Raw genomic sequence first — 16,295 nt, forward strand, 5'->3', positions numbered from 1 at the left:
GTGAAGGACAGGAAACAGGAGAATTTCAGGACAGTACTGATAAATGAGCACTTTATAATCTCATTGATTCTATAGAAGAACGTGACAGAAGAGGTTCCATTTTGACATTCTGATAATTGGTTTTTGTTATTTTTGTTGCAATACTTATATTTATTTATATTTATATTTATATTTACTAATATTTATTGCAATACACTATAAAATGTTTCCTACTTTGATATAAATTATGAATATTCAGGAACTAGCCACTAACGAGTATTTTTTTTGTATGTCACAAGCAACTGTGTATTTGTGGCATGGTCCACACTGCACATTACACGTGATGTGTTCAGGGAAATACATCATGTTCCATGAAGTTCTAGAGCAGGTAAGGTACACCAGTTAATATGAAGGCACATCATTTTTCTCTTTAGAAATGCCACTGTTTTGAATTTGCTTAAATGGTTGTGAACTCCCAATTAACGTGTATTCATCTTTCAATTTTGTAAGACTTTGGGCTTACAGTCCTCTTAATAAACTTGTTGTCCATGATAAAATATCCAAAATTTGGTTTAGTAATAATAATAATCTGTACTACTATCTTCCGTGGTGGAATCTATTGGATTCAAAAACCTACGACAGATGCTGTGATCTTTGTTCATACGGGAGGTTTGTTATCACGAATACAGGAATGTGGAGTTCGTTGGTTGATAACTGTGCCCTTTTCCCATGTTCTTCATCAAGCTTTCATCAGGAAGCTCCCTCCTCATCCCCAGGTACCACAGCAGCCATTCCCACCCCACCGGTGTGTTAATGTGTTTTTGGAAAAGAAGCACTAATGTGGATGGAAAATCCCACTCCGGCATAATGGGTGAGATGGGCCGTAGCGTGTTGTTTTATTTTCCAGCCCTAAAGCAATGTCCTAAGTCCCGTCTGCTCTGTCAGTACAGCACGACACATTCCTCCTCTCAGCTAGGTGGTGCTATAACTGAGAAACAACCACAGTAAGAGTATGCTTCTTTCAAGTGAAATTGTATAGCTTGGATACAGTCAAATCTTATTGTATGACAAGGGCCTGGCACGGGCCACTTCACTTCCTGATTTGCTGTATCTTTCTCTTTACATGCTTTCAATTATTGATATGTGTGCAGCAGGGTGCTTGTCGAGCTCTTGGAAGCATGTTGGCAGTCCCAGACAATGCATCGGATATTCTCTGTCCTATTGGTTCTGTATAATTTGCAACTAATTATACTTCCATAGATTTCGTCTAAATTAAACTGCTTCCCTTCAGTAGATCTACTGCAGTTTGGCGCTGCTGCAAGTGTCATTACACAGAGTCTATACGTTTTTTTGAGCGATAGGATTCTTAGCCAGGGTCTGCTGAATCAGTATCAGGATGTATCCAGTGATGAGACCTATGTAAGTCGCTCTGGAAAAGGGCGTCTGCCAAATGCAGTAAATGTAAATGTATACAAATATTTAGTATTTTCCACTGTAGTAAAAAACATACACATTTTATAGTTAGTAGCAAGCACACACGTACACAGGTTTGTATTAATAACTTTGTGGGAACTCTCCATTAATTTCTATGGGAAAAACCCTAATCCCAGCTATGACGACCTTATCCCCTATACTCAGCCCTAACCTCAACCATAAGTAGCCACAAAAAAATAATACAGTACTTTGGCATTTTTAGTTTTTTGATTGCAGTTACAGATTTTAATAAAACTGAGTTTCCTCTTGTGGGGTTGAAAAAAATTGTCAGGTTTTTATCACATTGTGGGAACATTTGGACACACATACACTAACACACACAGACCTGTATTCATATCTTTGTGGGGACTTTGTTTTCTATGGCATACCCCTAATCTCAACAATGACAACCTTAACCTCTACCCAGCACTAACTTTAACAATAAGTAACCAAACCATTTTTCACAGATTTTTATAAAACTGCATTTCCCCTAGTGGGGACTGAAAAAATGGTCCCAAAAACATCAAAATAACAGGTTTTTACCACATTCTGGGGACCAAATGTCCCCACAATGTGATATATACCTGGACCACGCACACACACACACAAGCAAGAACAAATCTTGAAATACAGTTAAACATACATTTGCATTGTTAGGCAGCATCATACATACTGGCTCACAGATCCACAGTCACACAAAGAAGCAATACACCGGCCACAGAGTTAAAAATCCAGCCAGCCCCATTGTATAAGCCAAGAAAAACATTTCAGAAACATCTCATTTCAGGGCATTATGAAATGTTCTTTGGCTGAGATATCAGCATTCCAGTGCACAAGATACATCAATCAACTCATCATTCTGCTCAGGTAGTCAACACTCAAAATACTAATGTGGTCCCACGCCATCTACTCCACTGACACACTGTGGACACACACTGATGCACAGAGTAATGATCTCCAGTCTCTTTTGTACTATGGCTCTCTACTCTAGGTCTGTCCAACCTCCGCAAAACATATTTTCACTTCTTCACATGACTTTGCTTTGCTTCATGAAAAGGTCTCCCCTCACATCTCCTTGTTTGTCATCCCCAACCCCAAAAATGTCCGCCTCAGTTTCCCTCCTGCGAGAAGCTGCTCCACCAGACATCCTGTGGCCGAATATGCAGATGAGTATGCATTAGTCACACAGAAGCATCATGTCATGCTTAATTAACGTTGCATCCTTTGTATATAATGACTCATTATTATAATAAAGGAGCAGGCAGCCTGGCAGGGGGTTTAAAGTGTGGGGGTGGGGTGATGGTGGCTAATGAATGTGCAGTGTTTGGCATCGGGGGGGTAAAGGGGCAGGAAACAGACCACATTTCCTCAGGCAGGATACTGCAAAACTCTAGGTGGCATCCTGGAATCAATCGCCCCAAAGTCTCGACTGCACTAACCTCTTATCACTCAGGCTCACACAAAAACAGGCACACCCAAATGCACACACACACACACCAACACACATCACAGCAAAGATGTGTAAGCACCAAATACTTCCCTGGAACTTGAGAAAAACACCTTATGTGCCAAACTTGTACCAGCAAACAGAAAAAGTAGAACATACCAGAGAACCAGGGAAATGGTCCAACAGTCCTAATTGCAAGCAATATTACTGGCCAAACACAAGCTTTTTTTTCTCTTCATAGGTGAGTCATTGTTTTGCACATGCCAGTTGTGTATCCTGATTTATTCATGGTTGTTGTGTCATTATAGGTTCTTTGCATGCATCACGTAATCTTTGTTTGAAAAATAAAGATTAGATAAAGAAAAAAACTAACACAAAACTGAAAGTTTTTAACTTGAAATATGAGCTATGTTAAGTTAGGATCAGGAGCAAATGGGAGCAACACAGGAACAAGAGGCCAGGGACTGGGGTCTTATCCCCGCTCACAGAACATGAGATTTCGTTCTTAAATCAAGTGTTTCCCAATCCGGTCCTCGGGGATCCGCAGCCGGTCCACATTGTTGCTCCCTCTGAGCTCCCTATTAGACAGTCCACATTTTTTTCTCCATTCATTTCTGCAAAACTGCAAAACCGTGGACTATCTGTGGGTTCCCAAGGACCGGATTGGGAGACACTGCTTTAGCCGACAAAGGAAGATAGCAGAAGCAACATGAAGGATCACCTCTTTTGTTATAAACAACAAAGCTTCATGTTAAATGCTTCATAAATCTGACCCAGATCATGATTAGATTGTGACCAAAGCCCAGTAGCATTGGTCTATCTCATCATTTTCTTCACATGACAAACATCACATCCTATTCCTTTGATCCTCTCAGAAAAAGTACACATCTATCTACGTGTTTCCGTCTGGGCCTCCAGAATCAGTCCTTTGATGTTCCTCTTCTCAATTCGTCCTACGTGCTGGTAACAGTCAGGGGCGAATTCAGGCTGTTTGGAGGACAGGGGTAAAATAAATTAATAAATAAGAAGAGCATGTGCCTCCCCCACCCCCAACTTGTATTTTGTGGTCTACAGAAGCAACCTAGCTATCAAATTGTTGCATACACAGGAACACCTAGAGGGTACATTATTCATTTACTTTCGCATGTACAGGAAATTGCGTCTCATCATGGGACACCATATCCCGTTTTCTTCACTGTGAGGGCACCTATCAAGAGATTTTTCTCTTCATTACAAGGGCACTTCATAACTGCACCCTTTTCCATTGGAAGGGTATCCATAGGGGCTGCTGAGACCATTGTAAGGGCACCTTATAGGGCACTGCATCAGATTCCCTCCACTAGAAGGGCACTTCATAACTGCACACTTTTCCATTGTTAGGGCATCTTATCTCCTCACTTGAAGGGGGCTAAATCATTTGAAGAACAGTCAATAGTTGTAATACTACAACCTTATGGTGCTTATGGTCTTTATCTTATTGAAAAACAAATGATTTTCCGTAGGAGTGTCCAAATGTTTCACTGGTACTGTATGCACTATACAAACATATAACATAGATAAAACATAGATACACTATACCTGACGTTTTTTCAATATGCTCATGCAAACACTTTAAACTACAAATTATGTGTATTATGAACATGCACTGTAAACTAGAAACCTCAGCTGATGTGTGTACTATATACTTGCATTTGTACTGTAAACAAGAGCTTGCTGTTGATGTGGGTACCACATACATGTACTATATATTGAAAATGAGAGACTTCAGTTGATATGTGCGAAATAGAGAGAAAAAGATATTTCTAAAAATTTTATGATTTGGTTTTTAATTATTTTTCAAGATACACCCCCACTTGTTGCTACTGTATTGTCCTGTGAGTACAGGGGGGGGAAATCAGCAGCGATTTCCACATCATCATACTTTAGAGACAATATAAGCTTTCGACACACATACAGATAATTTAAACAGGAAAGTTAACGCCGAATCGTTCAGTAAATAAATTAAAAGCAACGCGAATTCTTAATCCGCGAGTCTTATTGAATCTTTTCGGGGGCCACTTGGAAGTTGTTTTGTGCTGCCGCCTACTGGAGAAAATTAAAAGCAGGAAATCAAATTATCCCAGCCGGTTTTGTTTATTTCTTATTTTTCATCTTTTGTAACATTTCTTTTTATTTTTAATATATCATTTCACAATTACATAGAAACATCTCAAGTACCAATATTTTCAGAGGTGCTACGTGTAAGTGAGAAGCGCGTTTTATAGGCGGAACTAAAGTAAAGTACGTGTTTCCGGCGGAATTTGGGGGATCGTGGAACGTTACAATGTTATCATGGTGCTTTTGCTTAGGTTATCCTTAATTGATCAGATATGGTTTTTATTAGCAGTTTGTTTTTTCCTGGCTTGTTGTCTCCACTGTCATACATATCCATCTGGTAAATTTGAGCGATTCCGCTTGTACCAGTTATTTCAGGATATTATCCGATACGGTAAAACCAAGAAGCGTTTACAACGGCCAGACTTTCTTCGTATTTTTGACATTCCGAAAAGGTTAGGAAAAATCTATCTTTTCAGATATGGTCGTCAGCTTGACCTGAATCAACGGTTGTAGTGCGTAAACGATCAGTCCCAAAAGCAGACTGGTGTGAGATTTTCAATTCGAGTCAAGTCTGCACACACATTTACATATATGTAAGAGTTTTATTACCTTGTAAATAGTCTGTAAGGTTTGCAAACTATCACAACGATTTTGATGTAGCTAATTTTAGGTTTATAATGGAATTATATGATTGCCGTAAGATTTCTTGCGTAAGCGTGAGAGTTGGCAACCCTGTAAAAGGTATCTACTAGTGAGGAAATATGTCACCAATAGTAAAATGCAAATTTAGGGAGCACTATTACATAAGACGTGAACATGTACGCAAAATGTAACTACGGAGGTATTGAAGCTTATGTTTCCACAGTTTAGGCAAGTTACTTCGGAGTCTAATACAAAGTTCTAATGGGCAGTTTTCGACACAGAAGTTGATTTTTTTCAGAATAGAATAGAATAGAATAGAATAAACCTTTATTATCCCACGAATGAGAAATTTAGGTGTTACAGAGCTCTTGCACAAAAACGTAATATAGAACAATAGGAGCAGGTAGATACACAAAGATATAAATACAAATGTACAAAAGTTTTGGAAATAAATAAAGATGTACAGAGATATGTACAAAATGTACAGAGATATGTACACAAGTGCGGGGGTGGGGTGGGGTGTGAATGATCCTGGTTACAGCATGTGATATGTCAGTTAAACATATATGAGTAAAAAATACTCACGCTAAACTGTTATAATGTCTGACAGCCGCTGGTAAGAATGACCTGCGGTAGCGCTCCTTCCTACACTGTGGGTGTAGAAGTCTATTGCTGAATGAGCTGCTCAGAGCTCGTACAGTCTCATGCAGGGGGTGGGAGGTGTTGTCCATAATGGATGTTAGCTTAGACCGCATCCTCTCATCCCCAGAAGGTCCAAGTTCAAACAGGAAAACGGTTTCTTTCAGTTATTAAGTCAATAGTTTTGCATTTGCAGAAAGTAAATGGATAAAATTAAAATAAATTATTTGTAGTGTAGGAATTTTGTCTATGAATGTTTGCAAAAAATAATTTCAGGTAGAGATTATTTCTAAGAACACTATTTATAAAGATATTTTGTGTTCTTGCAGATGGTTCTTTCACTTCTACACCATTTCAGTGATATGGAACAGTTTGTTAATTTTCACCTCTCTGCGGGCACTTATCCTGGGTGAAAGTTTTCCAGCCTGGTTGGATCACATGCTCACACTTCTGAGAGGCAGTCTGGGGGATCTCCAGAAAGGTGCTGGCTACTGTCATCTTCCTCACTGTGGCTGTTGTGCCACTATGAACGTTCTCTCAAATCCCTTTTGAAACGTGGTACATGCATGAAGTCTAATGCTGGCAGCTCTCTCCCCCCCCCCCAGCCCTGTCACTGTCTGTGGTGCTGGTGCAGGTCCTGCTCTGGATCCATTCTCTGAGGCGTCTGCTGGAGTGCCTGTTTCTCAGCGTGTTTTCTGATGGAGTCATCCACTTGGCACAGTACTGCTTTGGTCTAGGATATTACGTCCTGCTGGGGCTGACGGCGCTGTGTGTAGACCACCTTCACTCAGGGGATGGTGAGCCCCACTTACTCAGCAGACCACACTGGGACCACATACTCATAACCAGATGGTTTCTGGTTCAATTCCAAATGTTGGAGCATAACCTGCATTTGCACATTGAAATATTCAGCTACTTAAATGAGCGGCCTTGCAAGAACCTTTGGATAAATATAATGGCCATGGATTATAACCAATGTGGGGAATAATTATATCTATCTTTTCCTCCCCAGAGCATTTACTGATTTACTCAAAACATAACAAAGTGAGTTGTGCTGCTGGTGACCAATGTGCTGCTACTTTGTTGGCAGGGTCTCTAACAGCTCAGCATAGCTTTTGGCTCCAGTGGTACCATGGGCCAGGAGTTCTGCTATTCCTATGGGCGTCCTTCCACCAGCACAAGTGTCTAGTGATACTGGCTCGGTTGCGGACCAGTCGTTCAGGTAAGGTGGTGACAAGCCTGTTCTTCCAAGCTCTGCAGACTCGGTTTTAAGTCTTGCTGGTATATGTATTGTGTTACTATTACACCACTTTCCTCACATTTTATCCCCTTGGGTTTCTCACCCGTCTTTGTCTGTCTGCAGGAAAAGACGCGGCTCAGCGCCACGCAGTTCCGCACGGCGACTGGTTCGAGCTGGTGTCCTGCCCTCACTACCTGGCCGAGCTGCTGATATACGTGTCATTCGGCGTTTGCTCGGGAGACGGCGCTCTCACGTGGTGGCTCGTGGTGCTTTATGTGCTCTGCAACCAGGCGCTCGCTGCACGGCTCAGCCACGAGTTCTACTGTAGCAAGTTTGCGACTTACCCAAAGCATCGCAAAGCCTTAATTCCTTATCTTTTTTGATTCGTACAGTAAATTGCAATCGCCACATCATTTTCGTGTTTATATTCATTTCTTATATCTCAAGGGGAGCGGGACATGGACCAACTCATTAAAACATTCTGAGTTTAAGGCAATTGTAAATTAATATCATCACAGTAAATATCACCTTTGGTATGGTCGACCAGCCTTTAAAATATTAGTTTAAATTGACGCAAGCTCATATGGATTATACAGATGAGACGTGCTTAAAAAAACGAAAACATCCATACGTAACATATACAAATGCCTTTTTAAATAGTAGAACGCACGCTGTAGTAAAACTAGACCGTTAAGTGACAGATGCTAACTAAACTGAGCGTTCAGATTATTCTTGCGCTGTCCATCGCCGGATGGTTTGACCTATTCAACCTACATTATTGGTTTGTGTTAAAAGAATACCAGTCCCTACCGCAGCAGTTTTTAAAAGCCACTATCCTGCAGAAAATCTGCTTCCTTCCTCTGTCAATTTCCACCAAACATGATTGCATTTTCCATGACGTTGGTGACGGACAGGCATTTTCGCCAATGGTCGACCTTTGCCTATGTGACGTGAAGGCATTTATCGACGCGTCTTTTAGCAGCGGAACCAGTCCCTGTGCTCGGTACCGCCCCTCAGATATGGGGTTAGGCCGCGCTGTGCCGCTAGGTGTCTTGAGTTTGGGAACAGAGTGTCGACGAGTGTAAAATGTGTAACTAGCTTCTTGACCTTACAATATCCTTTTAATTTGTTTTATGTAGGCACTTTGGTACACAAAGTTCAGGTTCTTAGTGCTGACTTTTAACAGTGTGGTTCGCGTGTAAGATGTTTCTCTGGGCCGGCAATAGGCACGGAGCAGGTCTGGTCTGCGTATCTCTGCTTGTCGTCGGCTTGGTTTCGGCCGGAGTTGCCGGAATTCAGGAGGAGCACAAACCGGTTCCAGAACAGCCCCAGCAAGAGGTATAACCGTGCGCGGACACGATGTATGTAAAAGAAAAAGACGCTTTAAGAAAATGGTGTTTTTATAGCCAGTTATTTTTTATAGGTCAGTTTGTTCTGGTCATTGCTGTGTAGCTGAATTTTGATACAACGTGACCACTTAGTCAGCAAAGTATCAGTAAAACTATTTCTCTGTAATAGTTTCTCTGTCTATTTATAAGGATTATTATCAATAATAATGCTGCTAATTAACTTTGTGCAACTCAAATATACTGGCGTGACATATGGGCCCCGTGATAGGTGATATCTTCATGCATTCAGTGAATAAGGAAGTAGTACGGGGACACTCGTCCAATGGAGGCAATGACGACTGTATACCGGGGGTTTGTCCTTTAGAGGCACTGACGAGTGAGGCAGAGTGGTGGCTCTGAGGCAGGGGTTGTGTTCCAGAAGAAGAAGAAGAAGAAAAAGAAGAATCACGTGAATGCCAAGAGTGTTCAGCTGTACATAATCTATACATAAGTGAAATGTAACCCTGGTCACTCAGAGCAGCTGTGCATGATGAGAATAACAAAATTTTGAAAAATAACAATATACAATATGAAATCTTCAGCCGTACATAATCTATACATAAGTGATAGGTAAAACTGATTGTGCTGTGCAATATAAGTGCAATTTGCAAGAGACCTGAGATATGTACCGCCAATTTGGACAGAATGAACTGAATGTAAGCAGTACTCATAAGATTATGGGCCCTCGTACACAGTGTGCACAGAGTGATGTCAGTGTTACAGTGACTGAAGAGTTACTGTAGAGTCCGGTGGAAAACCTAGCGGCATTGAATGCTGTCTTGGTTTAGGAGCCTTATGACCTGGGGGAAAAAAAGCTCCTCTTTGACCTTTCAGTTCTGATCATAAGGCTGCGGAACTGTTTAGGACAGCAGGAAAGATCTTAAACCTCCTCAGCTGCCTCAAGTGGTAGAGCTGCTGCCTCGCCTTGCTGACCAGAGGATGTGTGTGTGTGTGAACCAGGTGAGGTCCTCCTCTAGATGGACACTGAGGTATTTGAAGGTGCTCACCCTCTCCACTGTAGCACCGTTGGTGTGGACAGGTGGGTAAGAGTCCTGCTGCCTCCTGTAGCTCACAATCAGTTCCTTTGTTTTGGGGACGTTCAGTTGGAGGCTGTTATCCTGGCACCACATTTCCAGGTTCACAACTTCCTTTAAGTAGGCCGACTAATCATCATCAGCAAATTTCACAAAGGAATTTGAGCTGAGTCGTAAGTGTGGAGGGTGTACAGCAGTGAGCTCAAAACTCAGCCTTGTGGAGGTCCTGTGTTGAGGGTCATTGCGCTGGATACACAATTGTCTGCTCTCACCATCTGGGGTCTTCCCGTAAGAAAATCCAGAATCCCTCAGCTTGGTGAACAGTCTGAGAGGGACTATGGTGTTGAATACTGAGCTGTAGTCTATGAACAGCATTCTCACATAATTCCTTCTCTTTCCATCCACATGAGTGAGAGTAGTGTGTAAGACATGAGAGATGGTGTCCTACTTGGATCTGTTGGTATGGTAGGTGAACTTCAGTGGATCGATGGAGTTGAGGATGGAAGAACAGGTGACGTTCTGGGGCCTTGTCCTTTGGAGGCACTGACGGCTGCGTGCCGGGGGCTTGTCCTTTGGAGGCACTGACGGCTGCGTGCCGGGGGCTTGTCCTTTGGAGGCACTGACGGCTGCGTGCCGGGGGCTTGTCCTTTGGAGGCACTGACGGCTGCGTGCCGGGGGCTTGTCCTTTGGAGGCACTGACGGCTGCGTGCCGGGGGCTTGTCCTTTGGAGGCACTGACGGCTGCGTGCCGGGGGCTTGTCCTTTGGAGGCACTGACGGCTGCGTGCCGGGGGCTTGTCCTTTGGAGGCACTGACGAGTGGGACAGAGTGGTGGCTTTGAGGCAGGGGTTGTGTTCCAGAAGAAGAAGAATCACGTGAATGCCAAGAGTGTTTCTACTTCATTGGGCCCTTGAGCAAGGCCATTACTCTGGGTATAACGTTAAACTACATTCAGCTCTGCAAGCAGGTTCTCCAAATTCCAGGGAAAATTTGGGGGTTGGTAGCAGGATTGGCACTCCAACCCCTGGAAGAACTTCACACTGTTTCATTCCATTTCAACTAGTGTGGTGCTGAGGTCTCACCCACCGCACGACTGCACCGAGGTTCTTGGTGGTTTGGCGTGTGATGGGTGCAGCGACGTGCTGTATCGGCGCATGCTCCTTACCTTACCTCTCTTTAGGTGTGGTTTCCTTAGTGTTTATTAAAAAATGCGAATCTATTTTGTTGTTATACATTTTATTTTAGGTTTTATTCATTTTATTTCTAGAGATAGACGGAAAGTTGAAGGACTTTGCAACCACAAAGTGTCACGATGTGCCGTTGGCTGTGTATGTGGTTCACGTGCATTGCATGGGAAGGCCAAAGATAAACAAATCATTACTTTAGCTCAATAGTATTTAAAAACTGTAATAGGAGGTATGATGCTCGTTTTATCTTATTTCAGATGCTTTCAGAAGGAATATTTATACTTCTCGTTTAGTTGTGGTTTTTATTTTCATGTCTTTTTATGCCAATGTTTTCATTAATAACAAAATATACTGCTTTATGTACTTTTACATAGTGCATGGTTAGTTTTAATATAATTCTTAACATCCATACTACACTTAGCACCACACCAGGCCAGTTGTCAAAGTACGCAGTTGCCTGCCATGTCAGCACTGGAGGTACGAACAGGGACTTGGATGGTCTGGTGTTGTGTATAGAGGAACCCAGGCATTGGATGCACTGATGATTGACTGAGTGCTGGAGGGGGGGGGGGGGGCTTGCTCATTAGAGACACAGGCCAGTCTGTACTGGTGGCAAAGGTGGTTATGTACTGCACTCTACAAGGCCACATTCTTGACTGCAGCAATATGATTACAGTTGGCAAAAGAATATGGTCGCCTAAGATTTGCTATTAGTTGGTAGCCGTTCAGCAGTGAAGCCGATTGCATTCTGGGAGATGAGCTGTCCCCCCTCCCCCCAGCAGAAAGTCCCAACTTCTCAACCCAAAGGCATCGCCACAAATGACAACGATGCCAGCAAAGGCGACCTGGGTTTCATCCACGGCTTTGCAGCCTCCTTCTCCGTCATCATCGTGTCTGAGCTGGGCGACAAGACCTTCTTCATCGCGGCGATCATGGCCATGCGGTACAACCGTCTGACCGTGCTGGCAGGGGCCATTTTGGCCCTCAGCCTCATGACCTGCCTCTCAGGTGAGTAATGCTGGGGCGAGGTGAGGTGGGGAGTCAGTGTTTGTAGCAGGGTTACTATCATTAATGAAAATTAAAACAGGCTTGTCACAATAAATGCTGATGCCCCAGAAATAAACAATTTTGTCATTTTAAGATTATTTTATGGCATTTATATAAGGATTATATAATGGCACAATGATGCAAATACACCCTTTTCATGAGTAATGAACTTTAAATTCTTATGAATATTCAAACACTGGAATTGCAATGTCAAAAAAAATCTTGATCATCCATGGGAAAAGTAAAGTAGCTTGTTTCACTCCTTTGTAGGCCTGGTTATTTGGTAATAAACTGTGAAAATGTTTTCACCTTCAAATCAGATAGCTGAAGCACAAGTGAGTGAAAAGCATGTGTGCAAAGTCCCATACCAGTAAGGAACCTTCCAGGTTCTTCTATACAATTTTCAGTTAGATGACCATCATATAAGATTTAGCTACTGTTCTTGAGGCGCCAGTGTCCTTGTGCCTGTGGCAGTTCCTCCTTATGTGTAATTAATAATAATGCTTTTTATTTGAGTAATTCTGAGGACGCCCAAAGATTCTCAATAGAACAGGGCGGTCAATCGAAAGGTATGCCGTTCAGGGTAACCTGTCGCGTGCGTGCGTGCGTGCGTGCGTGCGTGCGTGCGTGCGTGCGTGCGTGCGTGCGTGCGTGCGTGCGTGCGTGCGTGCGTGCGTGCGTGCGTGCGTGCGTGCGTGCGTGCGTGCGTGCGTGCGTGCGTGCGTGCGTGCGTGCGTGCGTGCGTGCGTGCGTGCGTGCGTGCGTGCGTGCGTGCGTGCGTGCGTGCGTGCGTGCGTGCGTGCGTGCGTGCGTGCGTGCGTGCGTGCGTGCGTGCGTGCGTGCGTGCGTTAGATGGCTGTGTGCACAGGTGGGTTTGAATGATGGAAGTGATATTAATGGTGACTCTCACTTCTCCACAGTGCTGTTCGGCTATGCCACCACGGTTATCCCTCGCATCTACACCTACTACGTCTCCACGGCGCTCTTCGCCATCTTCGGTGTGCGCATGTTGCGTGAGGGGCTCAAGATGAGCCCCGACGAGGGCCAGGAGGAGCTGGAGGAGGTGCAGGCTGAGATCAAGAAGAAGGACGAGGAGGTGCGCGGGCCCCGGAACGCCCACATTTCCGCTCACCACATCACATGTGCCTCGCCGTCACCTGACTTTTCTGATTTCTATCGACCCCTGGCAGCTTCAGCGATCGAAACTGATGAATGGCACGTCGGACGTGGAAACAGGATCCGGGGTGGTCTTACCCCAGCGGAAGTGGCACAACTTCATATCCCCCATCTTCATCCAGGCTTTCACCCTCACCTTCCTCGCAGAGTGGGGTGACCGCTCCCAGCTGACCACCATTGTCTTGGCAGCCCGAGAGGTTTGTCTGGACTGACTGACTAGCACTAATTGCATCAGGCAAGTCAGAAGACACCAGAGCGGAAGGTTTTTAACCAGCTTTCCCCCCCTCAGGACCCCTTCGGCGTTGCAGTGGGTGGGACGTTGGGACACTGGCTGTGCACAGGACTGGCGGTGATTGGCGGAAGGATGATCGCCCAGAAAATCTCTGTCCGAACCGGTAAATATGACTGCTGTCTCCTGAAGCTTTATAGCATAGGGGTCCGACTTTTTACTGCTGGGCAGAGTTATACTTGGGATTTGGGGTTAACCTGCCAAGTGTGGGAGGAGCTTAACATATGAAACATCATGTTGTTGAGGTGAAATCAATTTACTTTATATTAAAGGACTAAACCATGCCAGTAAATGAATGGGGAAGTAAATGGTCATTAGGCCAATTAAGCTGGTTTTCCATTCCTTTCCTTGAGCTTATCTGCCCTCTAGGGACCATTATGGGGTACTGCACTATTCTTAACATTCCTGCTATGAAACCTCACCTAAGACCCAGTAACAACATTTTATTTATATAAAATAATTGTTTTATTCTCAATGGGGGGCTGACCATTTCACAATAAGGCATGATTTCAAAGTACATCATCTGCCCTATTTTCGCAAAGTTGAACTATCATTGCAGTGAAATTGGCCAATTAGTATGTAACCAGATTGTCTGGGAGAGAGAACACAGGCCTGCAGGAGTGACATTGGAGCAGCACTTCCCCGGGACTGTAATTGAAGATGGGGGGTGGGGCTGTGTAATTATACTGCCGGTGCTGATCATTTTCTCGCCCTAGTCACCATCGTCGGAGGCATCGTGTTCCTGGCCTTTGCTTTCTCTGCACTCTTCATCAAGCCCGATGCTGGATTCTGATACGACGGAGCACTAAGTGTAAATACACCCAAGGCTCTGTGTTAGTGCTGGGTGGCTGATGTGCCGTATGTGTGTGTATACATACCTTCTCTCCATATAGAGTCACTCTGCCAGTGTCTGTGTGTGGGGGGGTAGTATGTTCACTGTGTGTGCGTGTGCACACACGCGCGTGATTGGCTGAATGTCCTGATGAGTGTGACTCAAGTGTCTTATTGTATTAAATCATCTTGGTGTTTGTGTTGGGGGAGAGGGTATCCAAACACATGACCACATGCCCCCTTTGTCCAGGTTCTGCATCCACTGTTAGGAGGGGGTAGTGGTCAGACTAACGCTGAGCTGGTATTCTTGCCCTGTATCATGTGATGAGAGCGTGGTGGGTGTGGTAGATGTCACACTACCCGCAAAGGCTGAGGCCCTGATCGGGCACATTTGTTAGACCTGAAGGACTTGTATCAAGAAAAGGGTTGAATCGGTTTCAATTTACAAAACTTGGCATTTGACACATTTTTCCAGTGTTTTGCACCCTGATGTCAGAATTTAGGGAAGGAGGGTTGGTACTGCAAAATCAGGTTGTATTTATTTAACATTAATTATTATTTTTTTTTTTTAGAATTAAGGTTTTCTAGAGCCAGTAATGTATCTTATTATTAAATAGCTATTTCACCAAAAGCAGGTGTCTAAGGTTTATATGGCAGAGGGTACAGATGTCACAGTGGGCGATCGTCCATGTTTTTGTAACTTTAGTTTTAATGAAATGATCAGTTGTAAACTGTGTGTAAATATTCAATAAATCCACTTCTGTCTCTTCCTTGTCTTTCATAGAAATGGGCTGGATAGTCCTTCCATCTCAGCTCTCCACCATTGTTTCAGTTCAGTAAAAGGTTAAAATTATCCACCTCTCCATATTCAGCCATATGAGCTCTGAAAGTAAATGGTTGTTTTAATTTGCATCTTAGATTTAGTCATCCTGTCTCTGAAAGCCACTTATCAAATTAGATAAAAAAAAAAAAATATATATATATATCTAATTTGATAAGTGGCTTTAATATATAATACGTTTTATCTTCTAGAAATCTAATATCACCAAGTTTCTTCATAACCTTATTATGGTGAGCTGACCAAATGTGGAATTTAAGGCCAAAATAGTACTATTGGATTGTTGTGGTGCTGTATGTGCTACTTCATTCATAAACTCATGGGCCATTAGCTGTGGAGTCTGTCCTTCCTAATCATCCAAAGTTCTCTTGGAAGGAGTATCAGGAACTCCAGAACAAAGATTCATCTTGGTGGTATCACTAGTATACGTGGCCGGTCATTGTATGGTAACCTAAACCTGGAAGGGCTGCCTTATTTCTGGTCCAAAGCCCAAATGAAAAATGGTTTGTGAGCTACTGTCCCACCAAACACCAAGAGGAGTTCTGGACCTCTGTCCTGGGAAGAAATGGGTCTTTTTCCATGAAGAGTTAAGACGCTGGAGATAGATTGGACAAGGGAGCTTGTTTTGTGGTGTCACCAGACAGACCCTAAACTGGAATACCCAAGACAAAAGGAAGACGGAGTGGCCAGGAAACACCAGAGACCTTCAGTATGGGATGGTGCCAGCTGGACAGGAATGATCAGGAACCAGAAACATCATCAACCATGAAGACAGCCCGAGGACATTCTAAAGCAGGGTCCATATGTGGCTCTGGTTTGTGACCACGTACGCGGCCATGATCAGAAAGTGACGACAGTGTGAATATACAATTGGGTCTTTGAGGAATACTCAGTCAATTTTCCAAGGATTGGCTGACCAAGTTCATGTGTTATGTTGAATAAAAGCATCTGACAAAGTATTAGGGCACCCATCTAATAGGATAAGACACA

At 43.5% G+C, this 16,295-nt stretch overlaps 2 protein-coding genes across 4 annotated transcripts; both read left to right on the forward strand.

Moving 5' to 3' along the window:
- The first annotated feature begins 5,176 nt into the window (after window positions 1–5,176).
- On the forward strand, window positions 5,177–7,930 carry srd5a3 (steroid 5 alpha-reductase 3). Of its 2 annotated transcripts, none has more exons than XM_049023071.1 (5): window positions 5,177–5,448; window positions 6,607–6,758; window positions 6,883–7,074; window positions 7,368–7,499; window positions 7,641–7,930. In XM_049023071.1, the coding sequence occupies exons 1-5, from the start codon at window positions 5,231–5,233 to the stop codon at window positions 7,898–7,900; spliced, it is 954 nt and encodes a 317-aa protein (XP_048879028.1). In that variant the 5' UTR covers window positions 5,177–5,230; the 3' UTR covers window positions 7,901–7,930. The 2 variants fall into 2 exon arrangements, with proteins under 2 accessions (XP_048879028.1, XP_048879036.1); XM_049023079.1 differs by having other exon boundaries at window positions 5,202–5,333.
- Window positions 7,931–8,077: 147 nt separating this feature from the next.
- Window positions 8,078–15,236, forward strand: tmem165 (transmembrane protein 165). Of its 2 annotated transcripts, none has more exons than XM_049023088.1 (6): window positions 8,078–8,855; window positions 11,904–12,132; window positions 13,092–13,267; window positions 13,362–13,544; window positions 13,637–13,742; window positions 14,353–15,236. In XM_049023088.1, exons 1-6 carry the CDS (start codon window positions 8,721–8,723, stop codon window positions 14,427–14,429), a joined length of 906 nt encoding a protein of 301 aa, XP_048879045.1. In that variant the 5' UTR covers window positions 8,078–8,720; the 3' UTR covers window positions 14,430–15,236. The 2 variants fall into 2 exon arrangements, with proteins under 2 accessions (XP_048879045.1, XP_048879053.1); XM_049023096.1 differs by having other exon boundaries at window positions 11,907–12,132.
- Window positions 15,237–16,295: the final 1,059 nt, after the last annotated feature.

This window comes from Brienomyrus brachyistius, chromosome 1 (assembly GCF_023856365.1).
Source record: "Brienomyrus brachyistius isolate T26 chromosome 1, BBRACH_0.4, whole genome shotgun sequence".
Lineage (NCBI taxonomy): Eukaryota > Metazoa > Chordata > Actinopteri > Osteoglossiformes > Mormyridae > Brienomyrus > Brienomyrus brachyistius.

Excerpts from the sequence above, each read along its gene's own strand:
- srd5a3 (XM_049023071.1), top strand. The coding sequence starts at position 5,231 with ATGGTGCTTTTGCTTAGGTTATCCTTAATTGATCAGATATGGTTTTTA. Across the intron at positions 6,759-6,882 it reads TCTGGGGGATCTCCAGAAAG|CCCTGTCACTGTCTGTGGTG; the intron begins GTGCTGGCTACT and ends CCCCCCCCCCAG. Across the intron at positions 7,500-7,640 it reads GTTGCGGACCAGTCGTTCAG|GAAAAGACGCGGCTCAGCGC; the intron begins GTAAGGTGGTGA and ends GTCTGTCTGCAG.
- tmem165 (XM_049023088.1), top strand. The coding sequence starts at position 8,721 with ATGTTTCTCTGGGCCGGCAATAGGCACGGAGCAGGTCTGGTCTGCGTA. Across the intron at positions 13,268-13,361 it reads TCAAGAAGAAGGACGAGGAG|CTTCAGCGATCGAAACTGAT; the intron begins GTGCGCGGGCCC and ends GACCCCTGGCAG. Across the intron at positions 13,743-14,352 it reads GAAAATCTCTGTCCGAACCG|TCACCATCGTCGGAGGCATC; the intron begins GTAAATATGACT and ends TTCTCGCCCTAG.